Consider the following 20,300-nt stretch of genomic DNA (forward strand, 5'->3'; position numbering starts at 1 on the left):
ATATGCAGCGTGTTCCTGCATCGCATCCGCACATCTGGCAGTTCACACTGCCATATGCGATACGCAGGGGGTGTCAATGAAATGTTAACGACACCCCCAGTTGCGATCGCATATCGCAGTGCGATCTGCAAGTTCGCACAGAATTGGATCGCACAAGTGTGAACCACTGTGCGATCCAATTCTGATGCGGCTCAAAAAAAGCCTCATGTGCGAGTTTTCTGCGGAAGCGCTGTGAATTCAGCCATACAAAGTGTATGGCTGAACTCGCATCCGCACATGAGATTGCATGTAATGAAGGAGCAGTGCGCTCCGAGTTACATGCGATCTCGCAAACCGCACAAGTGTGAACCAGCACTCAAGGCGTAAGTTTATTTTTCACTGGATGTTTGTTTTTTGTTTTTTTGTGTTCTGTCATACCTCTTCCATGCTGAAAAATTTAGCTATATTGCTTTTATTTATTTATTTATTTATCTTTTTATTATTAGACTCTGACATGAAGAAAGACATTGAAACATTAATAGCCCAAGAAAGAGCAGAAATCCTCAGCAAATATGAGAAGGTATGTGTTAGAATATAAAGAAGCGTAATGTATACATTATTGGTATTATTATGGCGCTTTTCCACTGCATGGAACCGTACCGGTTCGGCCGCTTTTGTGCTTTTCCACTGCGGTACCGCATGGTATAGGGTCGGAACGGTTCGGTACGGTACGGTATAGGTTTGCTTTTCCACTGCAAGGAACCGAACGGTACGGTACGGTACGGCTCTGAAAAAACAGTACCTACTCGATTGTGGTTCCAACAGGTACCAAACTGGTACCATATACCACAATCCTTTGCATGCAGTCACTACTAGCCACTGATTGGTCAGAGAATCACACCCACCCCGTTGTTATCCCACCCACTTAACTTTAGTACTACTTTAGTGGAAAAGCAAACCTATAACGTACCGCACCGAACCGTTCCGACACTATACCATGCGGTACCGCAGTGGAAAAGCAAACAGGGCCAAGCAGGGCCGAGTAGAGCCGAGCCGGTACTAGCCGGTACTTGCAGTGGAAAAGTGCCATTAGTAATCCTTGTATAAATTATATAATAACTGTTGGCTTGTAAAGGTTGAAAAAGCGCTTCATAAAATGTACCAAAGGGAACCTGTCATAAGTCCAGTAAGTCTTAAAAAAAAGAACGTTACAAACACATTTTTTTCTTAAATGCTCAACTAAAAGAGGCAGTCCACCTAAAAGTGTTATTTTAGTTTTAAGTGTAGCTTGGTGGGCTGAATCGGCATCTGGATGCTTATGAATATTTAATACTCTCAACAGTCAAGTATCGCTTTATTATAGTTCCATATTGTCAGTGCCCATTAGTGTTCCAGCACCCCCTTCTGCATTCTTCTAATAATAATATAAATGCCAACTCTAACCAGTAGAGTGGGAGCCCCTCAAAGCAGGTGTGTAGAATAAAGCAGACTGTGGGTGGCTCTCAATTCAACAACCAGCACTGGAGAGTCCTCCATCTAAGAGGGAGAGAAATCTAGCCATGTATGGGTAGCAGTAGGGACTCGCTACTAGAATCCCAGATAGGGAATGTCAGGTGGTTTAAAGTGATTGTAAAGTCTTGTTTAAAAAACAAAAAAAAAACAAACATGTTATACTTTCCTCCTCTGTGCAGTTGGTTTTGCACATGGTAGCCTGAATCCTCCTCTTCTCAGGTCCCTTGTTGCTGCTCCTGGCCCCTCCCTACTGTCAAGTGCCCCACAGCAAGCAGCTTGCTATGGGAGCAGCCGAGCTGCATCTCCGTGTGTCCATTCAGACACGGAGCTGCGGTTCAGCCCTGCCCCTCTCTCTCCAGATTGGCTAACTGACTTTGACAGCCATGGGAGCCAATAGCGCCACGGCTGTGTCTCAGCAAATCAGGAGGGAAAGACCCGGACATTGCTGGACAGAGATGGGGAGGCTGCTTCACACAGAAGGCTTTTAATCCTAATGCAAAGAATGCATTAGGATAAAAAACCTTCTGACTTTACAACTCCTTTAACTCTCTAGGATTTAAATTATGGATCCTGGGATCAGAATCTCTATCAACATGCTAACAAAGTTTTTATTAAAACCTTTCTGTTTTCAAGATATACTTAATTTTGGACCCACTTGTCATCAATGGGTCTCTCTGCTTTTCTATTTTAAACAGTCAGCCCATGGATTGTGGGAGGAACTGTACTGTACATAGCTTCCTGAAAGCATCACAGCACCCTGCCTCGTTACTTTTTGTAAGAATTGTCAGCCCTGATGCAAGTGGGCTGGCTCTTGGAAGGGGTTTTAGAAACATAAAAATGTCTTAACGGAAGTCTGGAGGAAAGGATGTTTAAATGCAGACTGTATTTGCATGTAGACTGCTCTAAGTAATACCTAAGTATTATGTAGAGCCCCATGTAGAAAAGCTTGCATTGTAGTAAAATTACAGTAAGCTATTTCTGCAGAGAAGCAGAGTGAAGGTAAGGCTGGAGTTCAGCTTTAAAGCTATTTAACTTTACAGAAGGTGAGATGACCAAACTAGCATGCAGCCCACAAGTTAGAAAGTTGCTGCTGCCACTGGTGTTGAAGCCCAACTAGAGTTTTCAAAAATAAAGTCTCGTTCGTACAATCACTAGGAGATTTTCACACATTCATCCTTATTCCCGTTTGCTCGTTGCTCAATAAACAATCCAGGGTATTTGGCTTTATATTTATTGTGGAAGGGTCCTTTTACACCGGCTTTCTGCCCGGCGGACTCTATTTTGCTCAGTGGGGATCGATCTGCTGATCCCCACTGAGCAAACGGATGACAGGTCCATCTCCGCTCACTGTGCTGAGATGGAACCTCAGAGCCCCGCATTCCTCTATGGGAGATCAGATGAAAACGGACCACCTGTCCGATTTCATCCAATCCCGTCTGATCCTCCAAATGGATGGAAAATAGGGTTACCATCCATTTGTATTTCACAGACAGGATCGGATAGCAGCAGGTGTCTGCTGACATCCGCTGCTCCATAGGGGTGCAGGGAGCGTTTGATCAGGTCCGCCTGAAAAACTGACTGGCAGACTTGATCAGAAAGCTTGTGTGAAAGGGGCCTAATTTGGATGGGAGAAGGGAATAGTGGGATACTCCAACTAAACTATTCACAGTAGATAAGGACAACTCTCACTTGGCCTCACCAGGTTATTTGTGGAAGCAGACACACTTCTTTAACCATACTGCCACTTGTATGTAAAAATAAAGTCTTCTTGCTCTCTTTAGCAGCAGACTTGATGCAACTACTTTGTCTTCTGGACACTCTCTAGCATCCCCTTGACTGCCACCTGCCACTGACTCTTCCACTGAAGGGATGGCCCTCACATGACAGACCTATGACACAGATATGTACTCACTGTAGGCAGAATCAGATCCTTTCCAGTGTCTCCCTTCCAGTCAGCTCTGCAGCACCTCTGAGTTCAACTCCTACCTGACTTTCAGGCCCTCAAATCAACTACCCAAAGCCGCATGGCAGCTTCTACAGAGGGGCATCCGCCTCCATCCGGGACCCTGCTCTCCAGCTAAAGACCCCGAATACATGTCTTTCACGTTTATACAGTCACCCAGCATGCACCGAGGTACTTTCCTCTGCCAATCATCAGGGCTGTAACAATGCCGGGGCCCTCACTTGTCAGGTTTCCTCCCACTGTCCAATATGCCTCCCTATGGACCAGTGTGAAACATTTCAGACAAGCTGAGCTGCACCTGAGCACCATGAGCAGACCCAACCAATGGATCAAACTCTCTGGTAGGCAGAGAGAAATCTATATTTACCTGATAATCTTTTTGGTAAGCAGAAAGACCCAAAAATTATACTCTCTTCTAGCACCTACCTAGGAGGGTGCTACAAAAATAATAAACATGTTATACTTCCCTGCTCTGTACAGTGGTTTTGCACAGAGCAGCCCAGATCCTCCTCTTCTCTCGTTCCTCGCTGATGCTCCAGACCCCTCCTCTTGCCAAATGCTCCCACAGCAAGCAGCTTGCTATGGGGGCACCTGAGCCTAGCCACTGCTGTGTGTGTCAATAAAGACATGGGGCCACGGCCCAGCCCCATCCCCTCTCTTTCTTCATGGACCCACTGACTTTGATTGACAGCAGCGGGAGCCAATGACTGCACACTCAGCCAATGAGGAGAGAGAGTCCCAAACAGCCGAGCCTCTTGTACAATGCCGCTGGATCGAGATGGGGCTCAGGTAAGCATGAGGGAGATTGCTGCTTACAGAAGGTACACTCAGGGCTGCCATCAGGGGGGTACAGCCCATACACTTGTAAAGGGCTCGAGCGTATCGACAGTCCCGGCCGCCTGGCGAGGATGGGAAAAGGCAGGGGCGGGTCCAGAGGTGCTCTGTGGCAGTGCTGGCTCTTTGAGTGAGTCGGCAGCTGCTGCTGCTCTGTGTCATTGTGCTCACATCGGGCTCTTTGCTGCCACCTCTAGCTAATTCCTGCATCTGCACTCCTTGTGAGCGTTGATTTTACTGTATCCTGGATTGCAGCTCCTCTGTGTCTCAGCCACATGTGGAAACAAGAGCTGGGGCTAGGAAGACCACCTTACAAGTAAGGGCTGTTGTAAGTGAAGGGGGTGGTTGTGTACATGTGTGTATACATGTCTGTGTGTGTGTACATGTCTGTGCGTGTGCGTGCGTGTTTGTGTGTGTACGTGTGTATGTGTGTGTGTGTGTGTACGTGTATGTACATGGATGTGGGTGTGTGTTTGTGAGTGTGTACATGTCTGTGTGTACGAGTGTGTGTGTGTCTTTGTACATGTGTGTGTACATGTCTGTGTGTTTGTGTGTCATTTATAGACATGTGAGGGGGGCTGAGCACATAAAGCTGCTGGATTGGGATGTCTTTTTGGGCAAAATATAATTCCCTACTATTAGATCTTGAAAGCACAGATGACTTGGAATACACTTTTCATTTTCATATATTTCGTTATAAGAGTGTTAAAATAAAAGTGTGTGCACTGAAGGACTCAGTGGGATGGCTAGTGGGCAGATTTGGAGGAACTGCCAGTGAGCGGGCCCTGGGTAATGTTGGTGGTCAGGCCTGTGGGGGGCCCAGGCCTAAAGCTGTGTGAGGGGCAATTTCTGATGGCTGCCCTGTTGTCGCTTCTTGTTCAGGCTATTTGTTTACTCCCTGTATAGCGGCCATTGAAGCAGCTGATCAGACCGATCTGTGTCTGATCACCTGCATTGGAGCCCAAAGGAGTCTCCATAAAGAGTACCTGTCATTGCCATCGCCGTCAAAAGGGATGTTAACTTTTTTCCTTTTGACAGTAGTAAAAGTGATCAAATTTTTATTTTTTATTTCTTTTACCGCTTCCGGACCGCCCGCCGCAGATTTACTGCGGCAGGGCGGTCCTCCTGCGCGAAACGACGTAGGTCTACGTCGGTCAAGCCCCTGCAGCTAGGGGGCGAGTGCGCGGCGCTCTCTCCCCGACTCATCAGCGGGGACTCCAATGCATGAGGCATGCAGCTCCGATTGCTGCCTGACACCCGCGATCGTTCCCCACTGAGAGAGAAGAACGGTCAGCTGTTGTAAACACAGCTGACCGTTCTTCTCTCTGAAATGATCACAGAGCTCCTGTGCTCTTTCTATATAGGGTTACAGGTCTCTGTGATCATTTCACAAGCCCATCCCCCATACAGTTAGAAACACACCCCTAGGTACACATTTAACCCCTTGATCGCCCACAGTGTTAACCCCTTCCCTGCCAGTGTCATTATTACAGTAACAGTGCATATTTTTAGCACTGATTACTGTAGTAATGTCGCTGATCCCCCCAAAAGTGTCAAAAATGTCTGTTAGGGGTCCGATCTGTCTGCTGCAATGTCACAGTCCCGCTAAAAATCGCAGATCGCTGCCATTACTAGTAAAAAAAAAAAAAAAAAAAATTACATAGATCTTTCCCTGCAGGTAATTTTCATCCATCTTGGTAGAGGCAAAATTTTGTTTGCTCATGTCACAACATCCAGAAAAGAGAACAGTGAGCAACACAGTAGTGACTTCAAATATCACTCCAGATAACCTTAGACCAGGAATCATTTTCAGCATTGACTTGGATTCGCACTGCAGATCTCTTTAGGGGGACTGTTTAGGTGCAATTAACTCTACTAAATGCTCCCTATAACATGGCAGTCTTCAGTTCTCAGTTCAGTTCCACTTTAAGATCTCATTAAAAGAGTCTACAGTAGGCAAAGTGAAATATTCTAGGCCTGCTTTCTCCATGGTATTCAAACACGTTAGAAAATAATTTTATTCACGCCGCAAATTGGTATGCTTTTCTGATTTTGACACTGCCCAAAATTTGAAAAATGTCAGCTGTGCAGAGCTGTATTGCAGCCAAACCCTCTTCATGGCTTGTACTCTGCACTATGTATGTCGTTGAATGGGCATCTGATAAAACTTATCATTCTTAAAAGTGCAATTGAAAAAGCATTGCATTCTCAAATGTACCACTGATAAGGGTTGCATTCTTGAGCGTGTGGTTCATAAAGCTTGGCATTCCTAAAGTCATATAGTATACTTTGTACTTGCAAGTTCTAAAATACTAATCTTGTGCCTATTTCAATTTTTTTTCCACTTTTTCCCTTTAGGGAAGGCAGCCAGGGACTCAGATTGACCCTTGGGAGGATGCAGACTTTGCTCTGTATAAAGTCACTGACCGATTTGGATTCCTACAGTAAGTTCAGTAAGCATTTTGTTAAAGACAAAACAGACTAGATCTTTCATTTTTTTGAGTGATTAGATTCATGCACAGAATAGCTATGCACAAATAAATAACATTTCCAAAACAAAAAGACCAGCTCTAAAAACATTAGGGCATCAAAGCCTTTATTTGTAATCTACTGAGTTAAATCCCAACTCCAGTCAAAACTGCTTACTTAGCTTTGAATAGAGAGTTAAAGGGTTAGATGCTCTGTCTGGTTTGTATTGTTGTTTGTTTAAAGCCTAGTACACACTAATAGTTTTTAAAAACTGACGGCTGCGGTCCAGTCCTGATGGCTCCAGTCTGGTCTGGTCTCTTTCTCTGAGTTGCTGTGTTCTGACAGGGGAACGGCCCCTCTGCCAGAAAACTCCGATCCGGGCTCTCTGCTATTGGCTGAGAGCGATAATCGGGAGCTGTTTGGCTGCTGGTTTTCCAGCATGCTCGTCCGACAGAAGCCGTCTAAATGACCAGCTTCTGTCAGACCCGGCTGACACACACATGGGCCAAAATGTCAGCTGTTTTTTTTGAACCGGTTGATATCTCCTGACCTTCGGCCTGTGTGTACTAGGCATAACTATTGGGGTTACTTCCCTTTATATCTCCAATTGGGGACACAAACAAAAGCAAATTTTTACTAGAATAAGGAAGGGTTAAATCTTCTGGCATTATGTTTATTGCTGTCTATGCCTTCCTGTCCTGCTGACAGTGGCTTACGTGATTTCTTGTCCTGGTTTCACAAGTATAGTCCGTGAGGGGAAAGTCTAACCAATGGAGTTATATATAGTAAAATTAAAATCTAGAATAAATATAAGCGCTGATTTGTGCTTCTATTCATTACTTTGGGAGCAGTCTCTATTTTTTTTAGATATTAAAGCCCAAGTTCATCACTGATGGGAGCCATACTTAAGAATTTCTATGCTGCAATGTGCTCCTATAATCAGTGAGATAAACAAATGCCAGAAGTCAGTCTCTGCATACACTTAGCTAAGCCCAGCTTATTTCCAAAATGTTATTCTAGACATCCAATTGTGGAAAGCAGAATCTACTGTCATCTAGAGGGATCCCTGATGCTTCCTTTTTCCAGTCCTGGTTGGGGGATATATTCTGTAAATTGTAGTTAACTCAGGCAAAGGCCATATAGGGTTCAGTGGAGTCACATCTAATGGGAATAGGAGACATAACGGTTAATTTACTAAAGGAAAATAGATTTTGCGCTGTTCAAAGTGCAGTTGCACTCCACAAGTGCTGTTGCTCCAGAGCTTAGTAAATGAGGTTAAGCTTCGCTTGGCAAAGCATACCCAATCTCGTGCAGGGCAAAAAATAAAAAAAAACAGAATTTTTGCTTGCACATGATGCAACGGCACTTTGCAAAATGCAGTCTATTTGCCTTTAGTAAATCAACCTCATAGAGTCACAGTAATGTGAATAGGAGTGCACCTGGTAAATAAATAATAATTTGTAATGTTTGGTGTGCTCCTGGTAAATAAAAAAATAATAAAAAAAGTTATAAGAAAAAAATTGTGGTGGATATTGGCTACTGCAGAATAGCCTGAAATTGACTGGAACTCATATCCAGCAAATTATCTGATCTCAAACTTTCTGATATCTAAATACAACCGCAATACCAATAAAGTCCGGACACTGGGTATAAACTGCACAAAAAACAGAATGCAATGCTTTGCAAGTCTCATAAACTCATATTTTATTTACATTAGAAAATAGAAAACATATCAAATGTTTAAACTGAGAAAATGTACCATTGTAAGGAAACATAAGGTAATTTTAAAAATTGATGGCAGTAACACATCTCAAAAATGATGGAACAGTGCAACAAAAAGCTAGCAAAGTAAGTGGTACGAACAAGGAGGAGCTAGAAGATCATTCTGCAACTAATTTGGTTAATTGACAGCAGGTCAGTAACATGATTGGGTATAAAAAGAACATCTTGAAGAGTAAGAAGTAAAGATGGGCAGAGGTTAACCAATCTGTTAAAACCTGCATCCAGAAATTGTTTTCATAATAATGTTCCTTAACGTAAAATTAGAAAGACTTTAAAAATCATCATCTACAGCAGTGGTCCTCAACTCTGGTCCTCAGGGCCCACTAACAGGCCAGATTTTAAGTATTACCTTGGGGAGATGCAGACTAGAATACTGCAATCACTGAGCAACAAATGAGATCACCTGTGATGTAATTTAGTTATCTTGCAAACCTGGCCTGTTAGTGGGCCCCGAGGACCGGAGTTGAGGACCACTGATCTACAGTACATAATATCATCAAAAGCTTCAGAGAATCTAGAGAAATTTCTGTGCGCAAGGGACAAGGCCATAATGCAGAAGGTGATCTTCAAGCTATCAGATGGCACTGCATTAAAAACAGGCACGATTCTCTGATGGACATCACTACATGGGCTCCGGAGTACTTCCAAAAATCATAGTCTGTGAACACAGTTTGCCTTGCCATTCAAAAATGCGAGGTAAAGCTCTATCATGCCAAGAAGAAGTCATATCTGAACATGATCCAGAAATGCCGCTCTCTTATTTGGGCCAAAGCTCATTTTAAGTGGTCTGTTGTAAAATGGAAAACTGTTCTATGGGCAGATCAATCAAAATTTGACATTATTTTTGGCAACCATGGACGCCGCTTAGAGGAGCTTGTTATCAGTGCTCAATTCAAAAGCCTACATCTCTGATGATATGTAGGTGCATTATTGTATAGGGAATGGACAGCTTGCACATCTGAAAAGACACCTTCAGTGCTGAAAGATATATCTAGGTTTTAGAGCAGCATATGCTCCCATCCAGATGAGTCTTTTTCAGGGAAGGCCTTGAATATTTCCACAGGACAATGCTAACTCACAAGCTGCATCTATGACAATGCCATGGCTTCATAGTAGAAGAGTCTGAGTGCTTAACAAGAGGGGTCAGCAAACAGTACCAGTGGGGCAGTAGGAAGCTAAGGCAGGTCGGGCACCAACAACGTGTGGAGAAAACGGAGGGGGTAGGGGCAGGATCGGGGGGGGCCAAGTGGTCACATAACTCACGGTTCCTCAGTCGATGTAAGTCAGTCCTCCCTGGGAGCCTCCGACACAGTCGAACGCTGCCGCTGCCGCTGTGGTCGAGGAGCAAGAGGTGCATCACCGCCGGCGGAGCTCCTGCCCCGGCGATCCGAGGGGCGCGGGAGGAGCACCAGCCAGTCCGGGACCTGCACCGGCTGCACCCCCAAGAAGGCAAAGAGGGCTGGCAAGTCCGAGGGGGATAGTAGTGTAAACGAGGAGTTAGTCTTCCGGACAGTTAGTGTCAGTGGGTATCCCCAGCGGTAAGTGGCTCCTTCCCTACGAGTTAAGTCCAGGACAGGGCGAAGCAGCGCCCTGCTGTACAGCGTGGCCCTCGAGAGGTCCGGGAGGATCCGGATCTGTGCCCCGTCAAAATCCACCGTGCGTGCCTCCCAGGCCTTCCGTATCACCATTTCCCGGTGTGAATAGCGGTGGAAGCGGCACACAACGTCCCGCGGGCGGTCCGGGTCTGGTGACCGAGGACCCAAGGCCCGGTGGATCCGATCGAACTCCAAATTCGGGGGGAATGAGTCACCCAAAGAGCTCCAAGGATCACCATCACGGATGCCGCCAAGTCCTCCAGACCCGTAGCTTCAGGGATCCCTTTGAGGCGGACATTGTTCCTCCGACTGCGGTCCTCCATGTCTTCCATGTGGAGTTGCATGGCCATGGTAGTGTCCCTGTGTGCCGCCTGGGTCTGCTCCACAGCCTGAAGGCGAGCGTCTATAGCGGACAGCGCCGATTCTCCGGAGGATACCCTGTCCGCCACCTGTTTCACCTCCTTCCGCACCTGTTGCACTTCCCGCTGGTGCGCGGCCTCCAGGCGGCCGACAATAGATTCAATGTCCCGGGTACTGGGCAGAGAGCGCAAAATACTCCGCAATTCCTCATCCATGCCCACCGATGGAGCGATGCCGGTCGGCAGCGGGCGGAAGGCGGCCGGAGTAGTCAGCACTGTATCTGCTGAAGACGCAGGAGAGGTCGCCATGTCGTTCCCGCCAGAAGGTCCGGGGCTCTCCACCGCCGCCATATTGCCCGCAGGAGAAGAGGGTTGGGAGGCCACAAAAAAGCGCTGAATCTCCCCCGATGGACGCGACTTAGTCGATGTCCCAGCTCCGCCAGAGGGTCCCTTAGTTTTCCTCTTCCTGGACGTCCGCATATCTCACTGCCAAGACTGAGTTAAGTCGGGCCGGGGAGGAAAGGCACGGAGCTCAGCAAGAAGACGTCCTCAGCTGGCCATGTCCAGACCACGCCCCCCTGAGTGCTTAACTAGCCCGTGTGCTGCAATGGTAATGCCTACTGGGCACATGAAAAGTTGTGTGTGATGGCCATGTTGTTCAGGTCCAGACTCCCAGGTCATCCATGCCATTTTGTCACAAAAAAGACTGAGCAGCAGTAACCTCCCCCCCCCCCCCCTTCAGTTTATACAATCAACACATTTTAGCAGCATGCCAAACAGTCTTCTTAGTACTTTGATTGGATTAGCAGAATTTAACCCCAATACATGTCTCCTTGCCCTCAAAAAAACCATCAAGTGTCAAGCTGGAGTAACTAGAATTTAAACAGATACCCATCCTGGTGTCACACGTATCAGTCGTAAATAGCTAAGCTGGTAGAATAGCCAATACGCATTAATGACTGACTGGTTATTAGCTAACATTCAAAAACGTCAGTTTATTAAACTGATAACCTGTAGAAGATTTTAAAGCAACGCCTATGGAGATTTTTAAGTACCAATGTTTGTCGCCATTCCACCAGCGTGCGCAGTTTTGAAGCATGACCTGTTGGGTATCTATTAACTCGGTGTAACATTCTCTTTCACATTATATAAATAATTGTGCTAACTTTATGGTTTTCTTATTTTTTTAATTCAAAAAAGTGTATTTTCCCCATAAAAATTGTGTTTGTAAGACCGCAGCGCAAATACGGTGTGACATAAAGTATTGCAATGATCTCCATTTTATTCTCTAGAGTCTCTGCTAGAAAAAAAATACATATATATATATTTTCATGTCAGAAAGGTATGATGCGCAACTTTCAAATAGAATTGCAAAAGTTTGCAATTGAAAACTCTTTTATTTAACCACTTAAGAACCAGTCCTATTTCTGACACTTGTTGTTTACAAGTTAAAATCAGTATTTTTTGCTTAAAAAAATTCTTAGAACACCCAAATATTATATATATATATATATATATATATATATATATATATATATATCTTATATTATCTTATATATTTATCTATTATTAATGTCTCCTGATCTCTTTTTTTTCAGTGAAAATGAACTGCCTTCGCAGACAGCAGCAGAGGAAAAGGTAAAATATTACTTTATTGATTTTTTTTTATTCTGCAAAGAATTTCCATTGATTATTTTAAGTCTTGCTCCCTTATGTTTATATACAGTGCATTGCGAAAGTATTCGGCCCCCTTGAACTTTGCAACCTTTTGCCACATTTCAGGCTTCAAACATAAAGATATAAAACTGTAATTTTTTGTGAAGAATCAACAACAAGTGGGACATAATCATGAAGTGGAATGAAATTTATTGGATATTTCAAACTTTGTTAACAAATAAATAATTGAAAAATTGGGCATGCAAAATTATTCAGCCCCTTTACTTTCAGTGCAGCAAACTCTCTCCAGAAGTTCAGTGAGGATCTCTGAATGATCCAATGTTGACTTAAATGACTAATGATGATAAATAGGAACCACCTGTGTGTAATCAAGTCTCCGTATAAATGCACCTGCACTGTGATAGTCTCAGTGGTCCGTTTAAAGTGCAGAGAGCATCATGAAGAACAAGGAACACACCAGGCAGGTCCGAGATACAGTTGTGGAGAAGTTTAAAGCCGGATTTGGATACAAAAAGATTTCCCAAGCTTTAAACATCCCAAGGAGCACTGTGCAAGCGATAATATTGAAATGGAAGGAGTATCAGACCACTGCAAATCTACGAAGACCTGGCCGTCCCTCTAAACTTTCAGCTCATACAAGGAGAAGACTGATCAGAGATGCAGCCAAGAGGCCCATGATCACTCTGGATGAACTGCAGAGATCTACAGCTGAGGTGGGAGACTCTGTCCATAGGACAACAATCAGTCGTATACTGCACAAATCTGGCCTTTATGGAAGAGTGGGAAGAAGAAAGCCATTTCTTAAAGATATCCATAAAAACTGTTGTTTAAAGTTTGCCACAAGCCACCTGGGAGACACACCAAACATGTGAAAGAAGGTGCTCTGGTCAGATGAAACCAAAATCAAACTTTTTGGCAACAATGCAAAACGTTATGTTTGGCGTAAAATCAACACAGCTCATCACCCTGAACACACCATCCCCACTGTCAAACATGGTGGTGGCAGCATCATGGTTTGGGCCTGCTTTTCTTCAGCAGGGACAGGGAAGATGGTTAAAATTGATGGGAAGATGGATGGAGCCAAATACAGGACCATTCTGGAAGAAAACCTGATTGAGTCTGCAAAAGACCTGAGACTGGGACAGAGATTTGTCTTCCAACAAGACAATGATCCAAAACATAAAGCAAAATCTACAATGGAATGGTTCACAAATAAACATATCCAGTTGTTAGAATGGCCAAGTCAAAGTCCAGACCTGAATCCAATGGAGAATCTGTGGAAAGAACTGAAAACTGCTGTTCACAAACGCTCTCCATCCAACCTCACTGAGCTCGAGCTGTTTTGCAAGGAGGAATGGGCAAAAATTTCAGTCTCTCGATGTGCAAAACTGATAGAGACATACCCCAAGCGACTTACAGCTGTAATCGCAGCAAAAGGTGGCGCTACAAAGTATTAACTTAAGGGGGCTGAATAATTTTGCACGCCCAATTTTTAAGTTTTTTATTTGTTAAAAAAGTTTGAAATATGCAATTAATTTCGTTCCACTTCATGATTGTGTCCCACTTGTTGTTGATTCTTCACAAAAAATTACAGTTTTATATCTTTATGTTTGAAGCCTGAAATGTGGCAAAAGGTCGCAAAGTTCAAGGGGGCCGAATACTTTCGCAAGGCACTGTACCTCCACTACTTTTACTTATCATATATGTTCATATTGAATGGAGTCTCTCAAGGCAGATTGTGGATGTAGTTGAGCTGTTATCCATGCCATTCATTCAATGATTTTCTCCAAACAGCAAAAGCAGCAGGAAATTGAACGTGTGGACAAATGGTTGAAGATGCTGAAGAAATGGCAAAAATACAGGAACAGCGAGAAGGTGATAGCAACATTAACATTAATCACAAATAGGATATCCTAAGGAAATATTTTAAAATCATTGTAAAATCATTATTCTAAATCCATATAACTAACTTAGTTCAATACCTTTACACATTTTTTTTTTTTTTTTAAATCGTTTTTTGCTTCAGTAGAGCCAAAACTTTTCTTTTAGTTTTGGATAAAGTAGGAAACCGTTTTTTCAGGGTTTTTTTGTTACTGTCTATGTCCCAGTAGAAATATTTGACAGGAAGTTAGTGCCAGTCTCTCCAAAGTGAGAGGAAATCCTGTTTTCACAGTTACCACCAGAACAGGTGTGTGTGTCTCTATTGGAAGATTTTTTTTCCCATAACGTTTTTGAGTTTTCAACCAACATACACTCAGAAGAGATGCATATTGTACATAAGGGTGTTTGACCTGTAGGAAGGTCAGAAATTGCTGTATTTGCAGGTAGACCTAAATTGGTATTAGGTTAGTTTAAGAAACTGATAGTAGATCCTTACAATCTCAAAGATGGCGCTTATTAAAACGTGTCCCACCAACATTTTAGGTATTGGCCATTGATTTCCTAAATAGCTACCAGTAATGCTTAATGAAAAACACCCATCACATACACAGGAATACTCATGCCAATGAGCAGCAGTTGCATTACCTTGGTATAACTTGGCAATGAGCAAGAGCAATAAATGCATACACTTTATATATACTAACAATGGGCATAAAATGCATAAACATGAAAACATTAAATATTCCTAACAATGGGAATCAAACGCATAAACATGAAATATTCCTGACAAAGGGCATCAAAATGCATAAACATGAAATATTCTTGAAAAGGGTCAAACGCATAAACATGAATTATTCATGACTGATGGCCATTGCCAGGAATATTTCTTTTTTATGCATTTGATGCCCACTGTCAGGAATATTTCATGTTTATGCATTCAATGCCCACATTTAATATTCCTGAAAATGGGCATCAAAAACGCATAAACATTAACTATTACTAGCTCAGAAAAGGAGTAGGTGTAATTATAAAAAATTATGCCCACTCACCCAGCGATATACCAATTCGAACCAAAATGTCAGTGTGTAGTATAAAACTCTTAAAAGAGAAAAACAAGCTGCTGCTATTAAACCAAAATATTAATCACATAGGTGCAAAATTGCTCAAACTAAATAAGATCACACTAGCATAAAAATATAAATTATATAAATAAAATCCTATGTAAATGTAAATGAGTCCACAATAATAGTGAAGGTACTAAACAGCAAAAGTGTAAAATTGTCCCAAAAATCATATATCTCCTGAGACAAGAATTACACTAGCAGCGCTAAGCTGAGTCCGTTCAGTCCTACTGGGAGTGAAGCAATATTGCTAAGATGTTTTGGTAAAAATCTATTGCAGTCAATAGGCGGGGTAGGTGTATATATATATCTCCAACTTCAGTGCTCAGAAATCACACCGTGCACCTTCACCGCACCTCAGTGATGCGCCTTAGGCAATGCCCACTCACCAGATAATGACTTTAAACAGCGCCTTTCTAAGCAGACCCCATGGGATTTGATATGTCCTAGGAAATCCTTATCCAGCGCTTCTCTGCATCAGGGAGAAGGTACTCCTCTTGTCCCCAAATACACTGTTCACAGTATACTCATTCAGATAAATCTCCACGTTTAAGTTGATGACCTTATCCTCTGTGAGTCCCAACTCCTTTGTAAAATTGTAAATTCCAGCAGAATTCACCAAATTTGTCAATTCCTCACCATACACCACTATCCTGTCATAGGGGCACTTTGTGCTTTCTCTCACTGTAGTGTCAATGTCATCCCCAATCAGCCAGTGAAATTTTGGATCACTATACAGGCGGAGAGTGCTCCTCTTCTTCTTAGAGAGGTAACTGCATCCAGCGTTAAAGTCTCCCATAAAAAACAGATTATTACAGCGCCAGTGTCCCGTGACGTTCAAAAATACATCATAAAGGGCTTCAATTTCCTCATCAGCTTTATCTGGGGCAGTATGCAGGTCTGATTGGTGAGCCTGCCTCTAAGGCCCCTTTCACACAAGTGGTCTGATTCCGGAATTGTCCAAAATGGAAATCAAGCACAAACTTGAAATATTCCTGACAATGTCCATCAAACACATAAACATGAAATATTCCTGACAATGGGATTAAAAATTAAAAACATAAAGTACACCTCACAACGGGCATCAAACGCATAAACATAAAGTACTCCCGACAACGGGAATCAAACACATAAACATGAAATATTCCTGACAATGGGCATCAAACGCATAAACATGAAATATTCCTGACAACGTCCATCCAACACATTAACATGAAATATTCCTGACAATGGGCATCAAACTCATAAACATAAAGTACACCTCACAACGGGCATCAAAGGCATAAACATGAAGTACTCCCAACAACGGGAATCAAATACATAAACATGAAATATTCCTGACAATGGAAATCAAACGCATAAACATGAAATATTCCTGACAATGGGAATCAAACGCATAAACATGAAATATTCCTGACAACGGCCGTCAAATGCATAAACATGAAATATTCCTGACAATGGATATTAAAAGCATAAACATTAAATGACAATGTGGACTGAATTTTACAGCTGGACATAGCAAACTTACCGACATTATACATGTTTGCCATGTTCAACTGTAAAGTTCTGTCAGCGGGTCAGTCCACATTGTCATTTTCAGGGGCATGAGGGTAGTATGAGAAAGGTAATGTGCAGTGGACTCACTGCTCCACTTACCTGCCACCTCTAAAACCGATGTCCCTGGGCCTGCTCCTTGTGTGCTGGCTGTGTCTGGCTCCTCTGCTGCGTGCTGCTGCCTCGCCTTACCAGTGTCCACACACTCTGGGCCTTTAAATGCATAAAACGTGAAACATTTGTGAAAAATTGGCCATATAAAGACATAAATATGAAATATTCCTGACAATGGGCATCAGTCACGAATATTTCATGTTTATATATTTGAAGGCCCAGAGCATGCGGACAGCATTAGTGGAGTCACCGGTAAGGCGAGGCAGCAGTATGCAGCAATGGAACCAGACACAGCCAGCACACAAGGAGCAGGCCCGGGACATCGGTTTTAGAGGTGGCACTAGTGGAGCAGTTCAGCATGTCAGCCCACATTGTCATTTTTTTTAGGGGTGTGAGGGTGGTATGAGATGCAAATGTGCAGTGGACTCACTGTGAGTCCATTGCACATTTGCATCTCATACCACCCTCACACCCCTGAAAATGACAATGTGGGCTGACATGCTGATTATGCTGACAGAATTTTACAGCATTGTTCAGCTGTAAAATTCTGTCAGCTCAGCATGTCAACCACATTGACAATTGTTGGGTGTGAGGGTGGTATGATGCATTGCAAATGTGCAGTGAGTGGACTCACTGCTCCAGTGACTCACCTGCCAGGCAGGCTGAGGCTGCCACCTCTAAGCCGATGCCCCTGGCCTGCTCCTCGTGTCCTGGTGGCTGGCTCGGCCTCGGCTCCTCAGAGTCCTCCTCACACTCCTCTGTGCTGGCGCTGCTGCTTGGCTTGCTGGCTGGGCTGGCTTGCTGCCAGTGCCTTGCCTCGCACCGCCGCCTCACCGTCCGGTCCCGTCCCCGAGTCCCCGACACACAGTGGACAGACTGCTGAGTGTATTCAGTCAGTACTGTCCACGTGACGCCACTCCCGTGCGCGCTTTAGGCCTGGCCGCCTAGGCTGGGGTGGGCTGGTGCTTGGTGCGCACTGCACACTCTCCCTATGCTGCCGTGACGCCATGCCGCTCCGCTGTGCACGCCCCCCTCCGCCCGCCCGCCGGCCTGTGTTTGTAGAGGCGCCGCAAGGCGTCTCTCTTCTAGGTTGTAGAAGAATCCATTCCATGTTGACTGTGTTGTGCACATAATTAATTGGTCTGCCCCCCCCCCCCCCAGTGACGCCACTGCTTATGGGATGTACAGGCAAGCAGATACACTGACAGTGTGCAGGGATCCTGCATGGCATCAACGATCTTCTGATCGCTGGTGCTATGCTTTACAGGCTTCTACTACAAAAAAATAACAAATGCACATTTTTTTTACCTGCAAAAACATGTGCATTTATTTTTTTTTAAAAAGTGAACTTATCCTTTATGAGAATAGGGTAGTTTCCAATCTACTAGCCACAACAACTGGCATGCCAAGATTTCCTATGTCAGGAAATCAACTACCCCATATGTTTTTGGGGTAAAGTAAGTTTATAAAGGGGATCCTATGAGTTGTACACCGCCATAAAAATGTACTTATCGTGTTTCTGAAAGTTGTGAAAAATTAGAAGAGTAGGGATATCAGGATGGTTTGTAGGACAAAGAGAATGCATGGCAATATATTAATCGCCAATCGTTACAAGCAAGATTTTTCCAAGTTTTTGAGGTTTTGTTGAAATTTCAATATACGTAAGATAGTAATAATAATAATAGCATGTTTGTTTCAGCTTTTAGCAGCAGTTAGTTTCTCCTACTAGCTGAAGCTTCAAAATCTCTTCTAGACTTAAATAGTGTGCATGGACACAGTGACAAAGCCAGACATTCCTTCACCTGGGGCAAATAATCAGTTTGGCACCCAACACCCCCCAACTGCCAAAAATGCCTAAACAGGCCCTTGATGTCTGATTTTTGAGACACAGAAAAAGGCAGAGGACAGATTCTTTAGTCCTTTTCTCTGCAGCCTCAGCTGCACTGGACAGTAGATGAATGGGAGGCATCCTGTGCTGAGTGGTTTCCTGTTAATTCACAAGCTAAAGCATAGTAATCACAACTGTGTTCATTCAGAAAAGGAAAGGGCTGGTAAATGACATATTTACAGGCCTCTTCACCCACTCTCAAGAGAAAAATGAAACTACTACAGGGAGACAATTAACATACTGTATGCCAACTTGCAAAATGTGTGCATTGTGTAGGGCAGAGGTTGGTTTCAGTAGGGCAGTGGATGTGTCAGAATGGCAATGGATGATGTCAGTAGGGCAGAGGACAGTGTCAATAGGGCAGAAGTTGGTGTCAGTAGGGCAGTGGATGTGTCAGTAGTTTTCTGGCAGGAGCACGCTAGCATGGGCACTAGGAATAGTTACATGCATCACTTGCGGGGTGCCTAGGGTCCCAGTTGCTACAATGGCCCCCTCTATGGTGTCTCTTTAAATTGAGGGGGGGTGAAAGGACATGTGCTAATAGGTGATTTTAGAGGGGAGAGGACTCGTGTTGGGAGGGGGGGGGTCAGACTTTAAATCTGACCTCCCCTTCTAGCACAAGTCCTCCCCCATTCCAAATCACCCCTAGTACATGTCCTCTTACCCACCCCCTTTCCCTAAAATCACTCCTGGCAGCATGAATTTGTGTTACGTGCCCATGCACCCCCACCTTCCTGGTCACCAAGTCCCACTCTTCTGCAAGGCTCCATTAAACCTCTTACAGTCAGACCTCAGATCAGTGCAGATGCAGTGCGCTATCTCTCTTCCCCGGCTTCTTCTCCTGTCTTCTCCTATGTACATGAAATGTCAGAGCTGAGGAGGAGGAGGCGGCTTCAGTCTGCTCTGCAGTGAGTGCTTATTCAGGCAGCAGGCAGGGAGAGAAATGGTGGCTGCCATAGAATGATGGATAGATAGTGGCTTTTCCAGCATTCAGCAATTTGCAGTGTAAGGCCCCTTTTAAATGGGTGGACCTATCAGGTCCACAATTTCGTTTTGTAGACGGACTCTGCACTGCCCTCTATGGAGTAGCAGATGTTATTGGACATGTGTCCTTTGACACCCACGAACATCAGAAGTGATCCTATCTGCTAAAAATAGACAGATGGAGGATGGTGGCTGTCTTTCCGATTGTATGATGAGCTTCTTTGTGATGAGGATTATGCTTTATTCAGCCCACTTGCATACTACACAGCTAGTCAGGGAGAGAGGGTGAGCGCTGGGGGGACGACCAGAGAAGCACGGGGAGGCAGTCAGCTAAGGAAAAAATGGGCATGTACAGGAGTGGCAGCTTGGTCGGAATTTACAGGTACTAATCCCTGTATTTTCCTCCTGAAGCAGCTGAATTCTTGAGGGGGGTAGAGGAGGAGAAGCGGCCTTTCAGCTGCTGCAGGAGGATCGGTGCCAGCTGCAGCGCCCCTCAATGCCGCAACCGGGGCACGTGTTACTCCCTGCCCCCCCCCCCCAGTTTTGGCCCGGCATGCACACATAGGATAACACTATTTGCTTCTAAAA

General features: G+C 44.2%; 1 protein-coding gene across 1 annotated transcript in view; it reads left to right on the forward strand.

Annotated features, from left to right (window-relative positions):
* The window catches only part of LOC309564935 (uncharacterized protein), a 206,267-nt gene that overhangs the window by 146,006 nt on the left and 39,961 nt on the right, over positions 1–20,300 (forward strand). The window contains exons 3-6 of the mRNA XM_082269640.1: positions 486–559; positions 6,647–6,732; positions 12,092–12,131; positions 13,965–14,045. Coding sequence (XP_082125766.1) covers positions 494–559; positions 6,647–6,732; positions 12,092–12,131; positions 13,965–14,045 — 273 coding nt within the window. The 5' untranslated portion in view covers positions 486–493. The remainder of the gene's footprint in view (positions 1–485; positions 560–6,646; positions 6,733–12,091; positions 12,132–13,964; positions 14,046–20,300) is intronic.

Source organism: Pelophylax lessonae (assembly GCF_965119305.1).
Source record: "Pelophylax lessonae genome assembly, chromosome: 10".
Taxonomy (NCBI): Eukaryota; Metazoa; Chordata; class Amphibia; order Anura; family Ranidae; genus Pelophylax; species Pelophylax lessonae.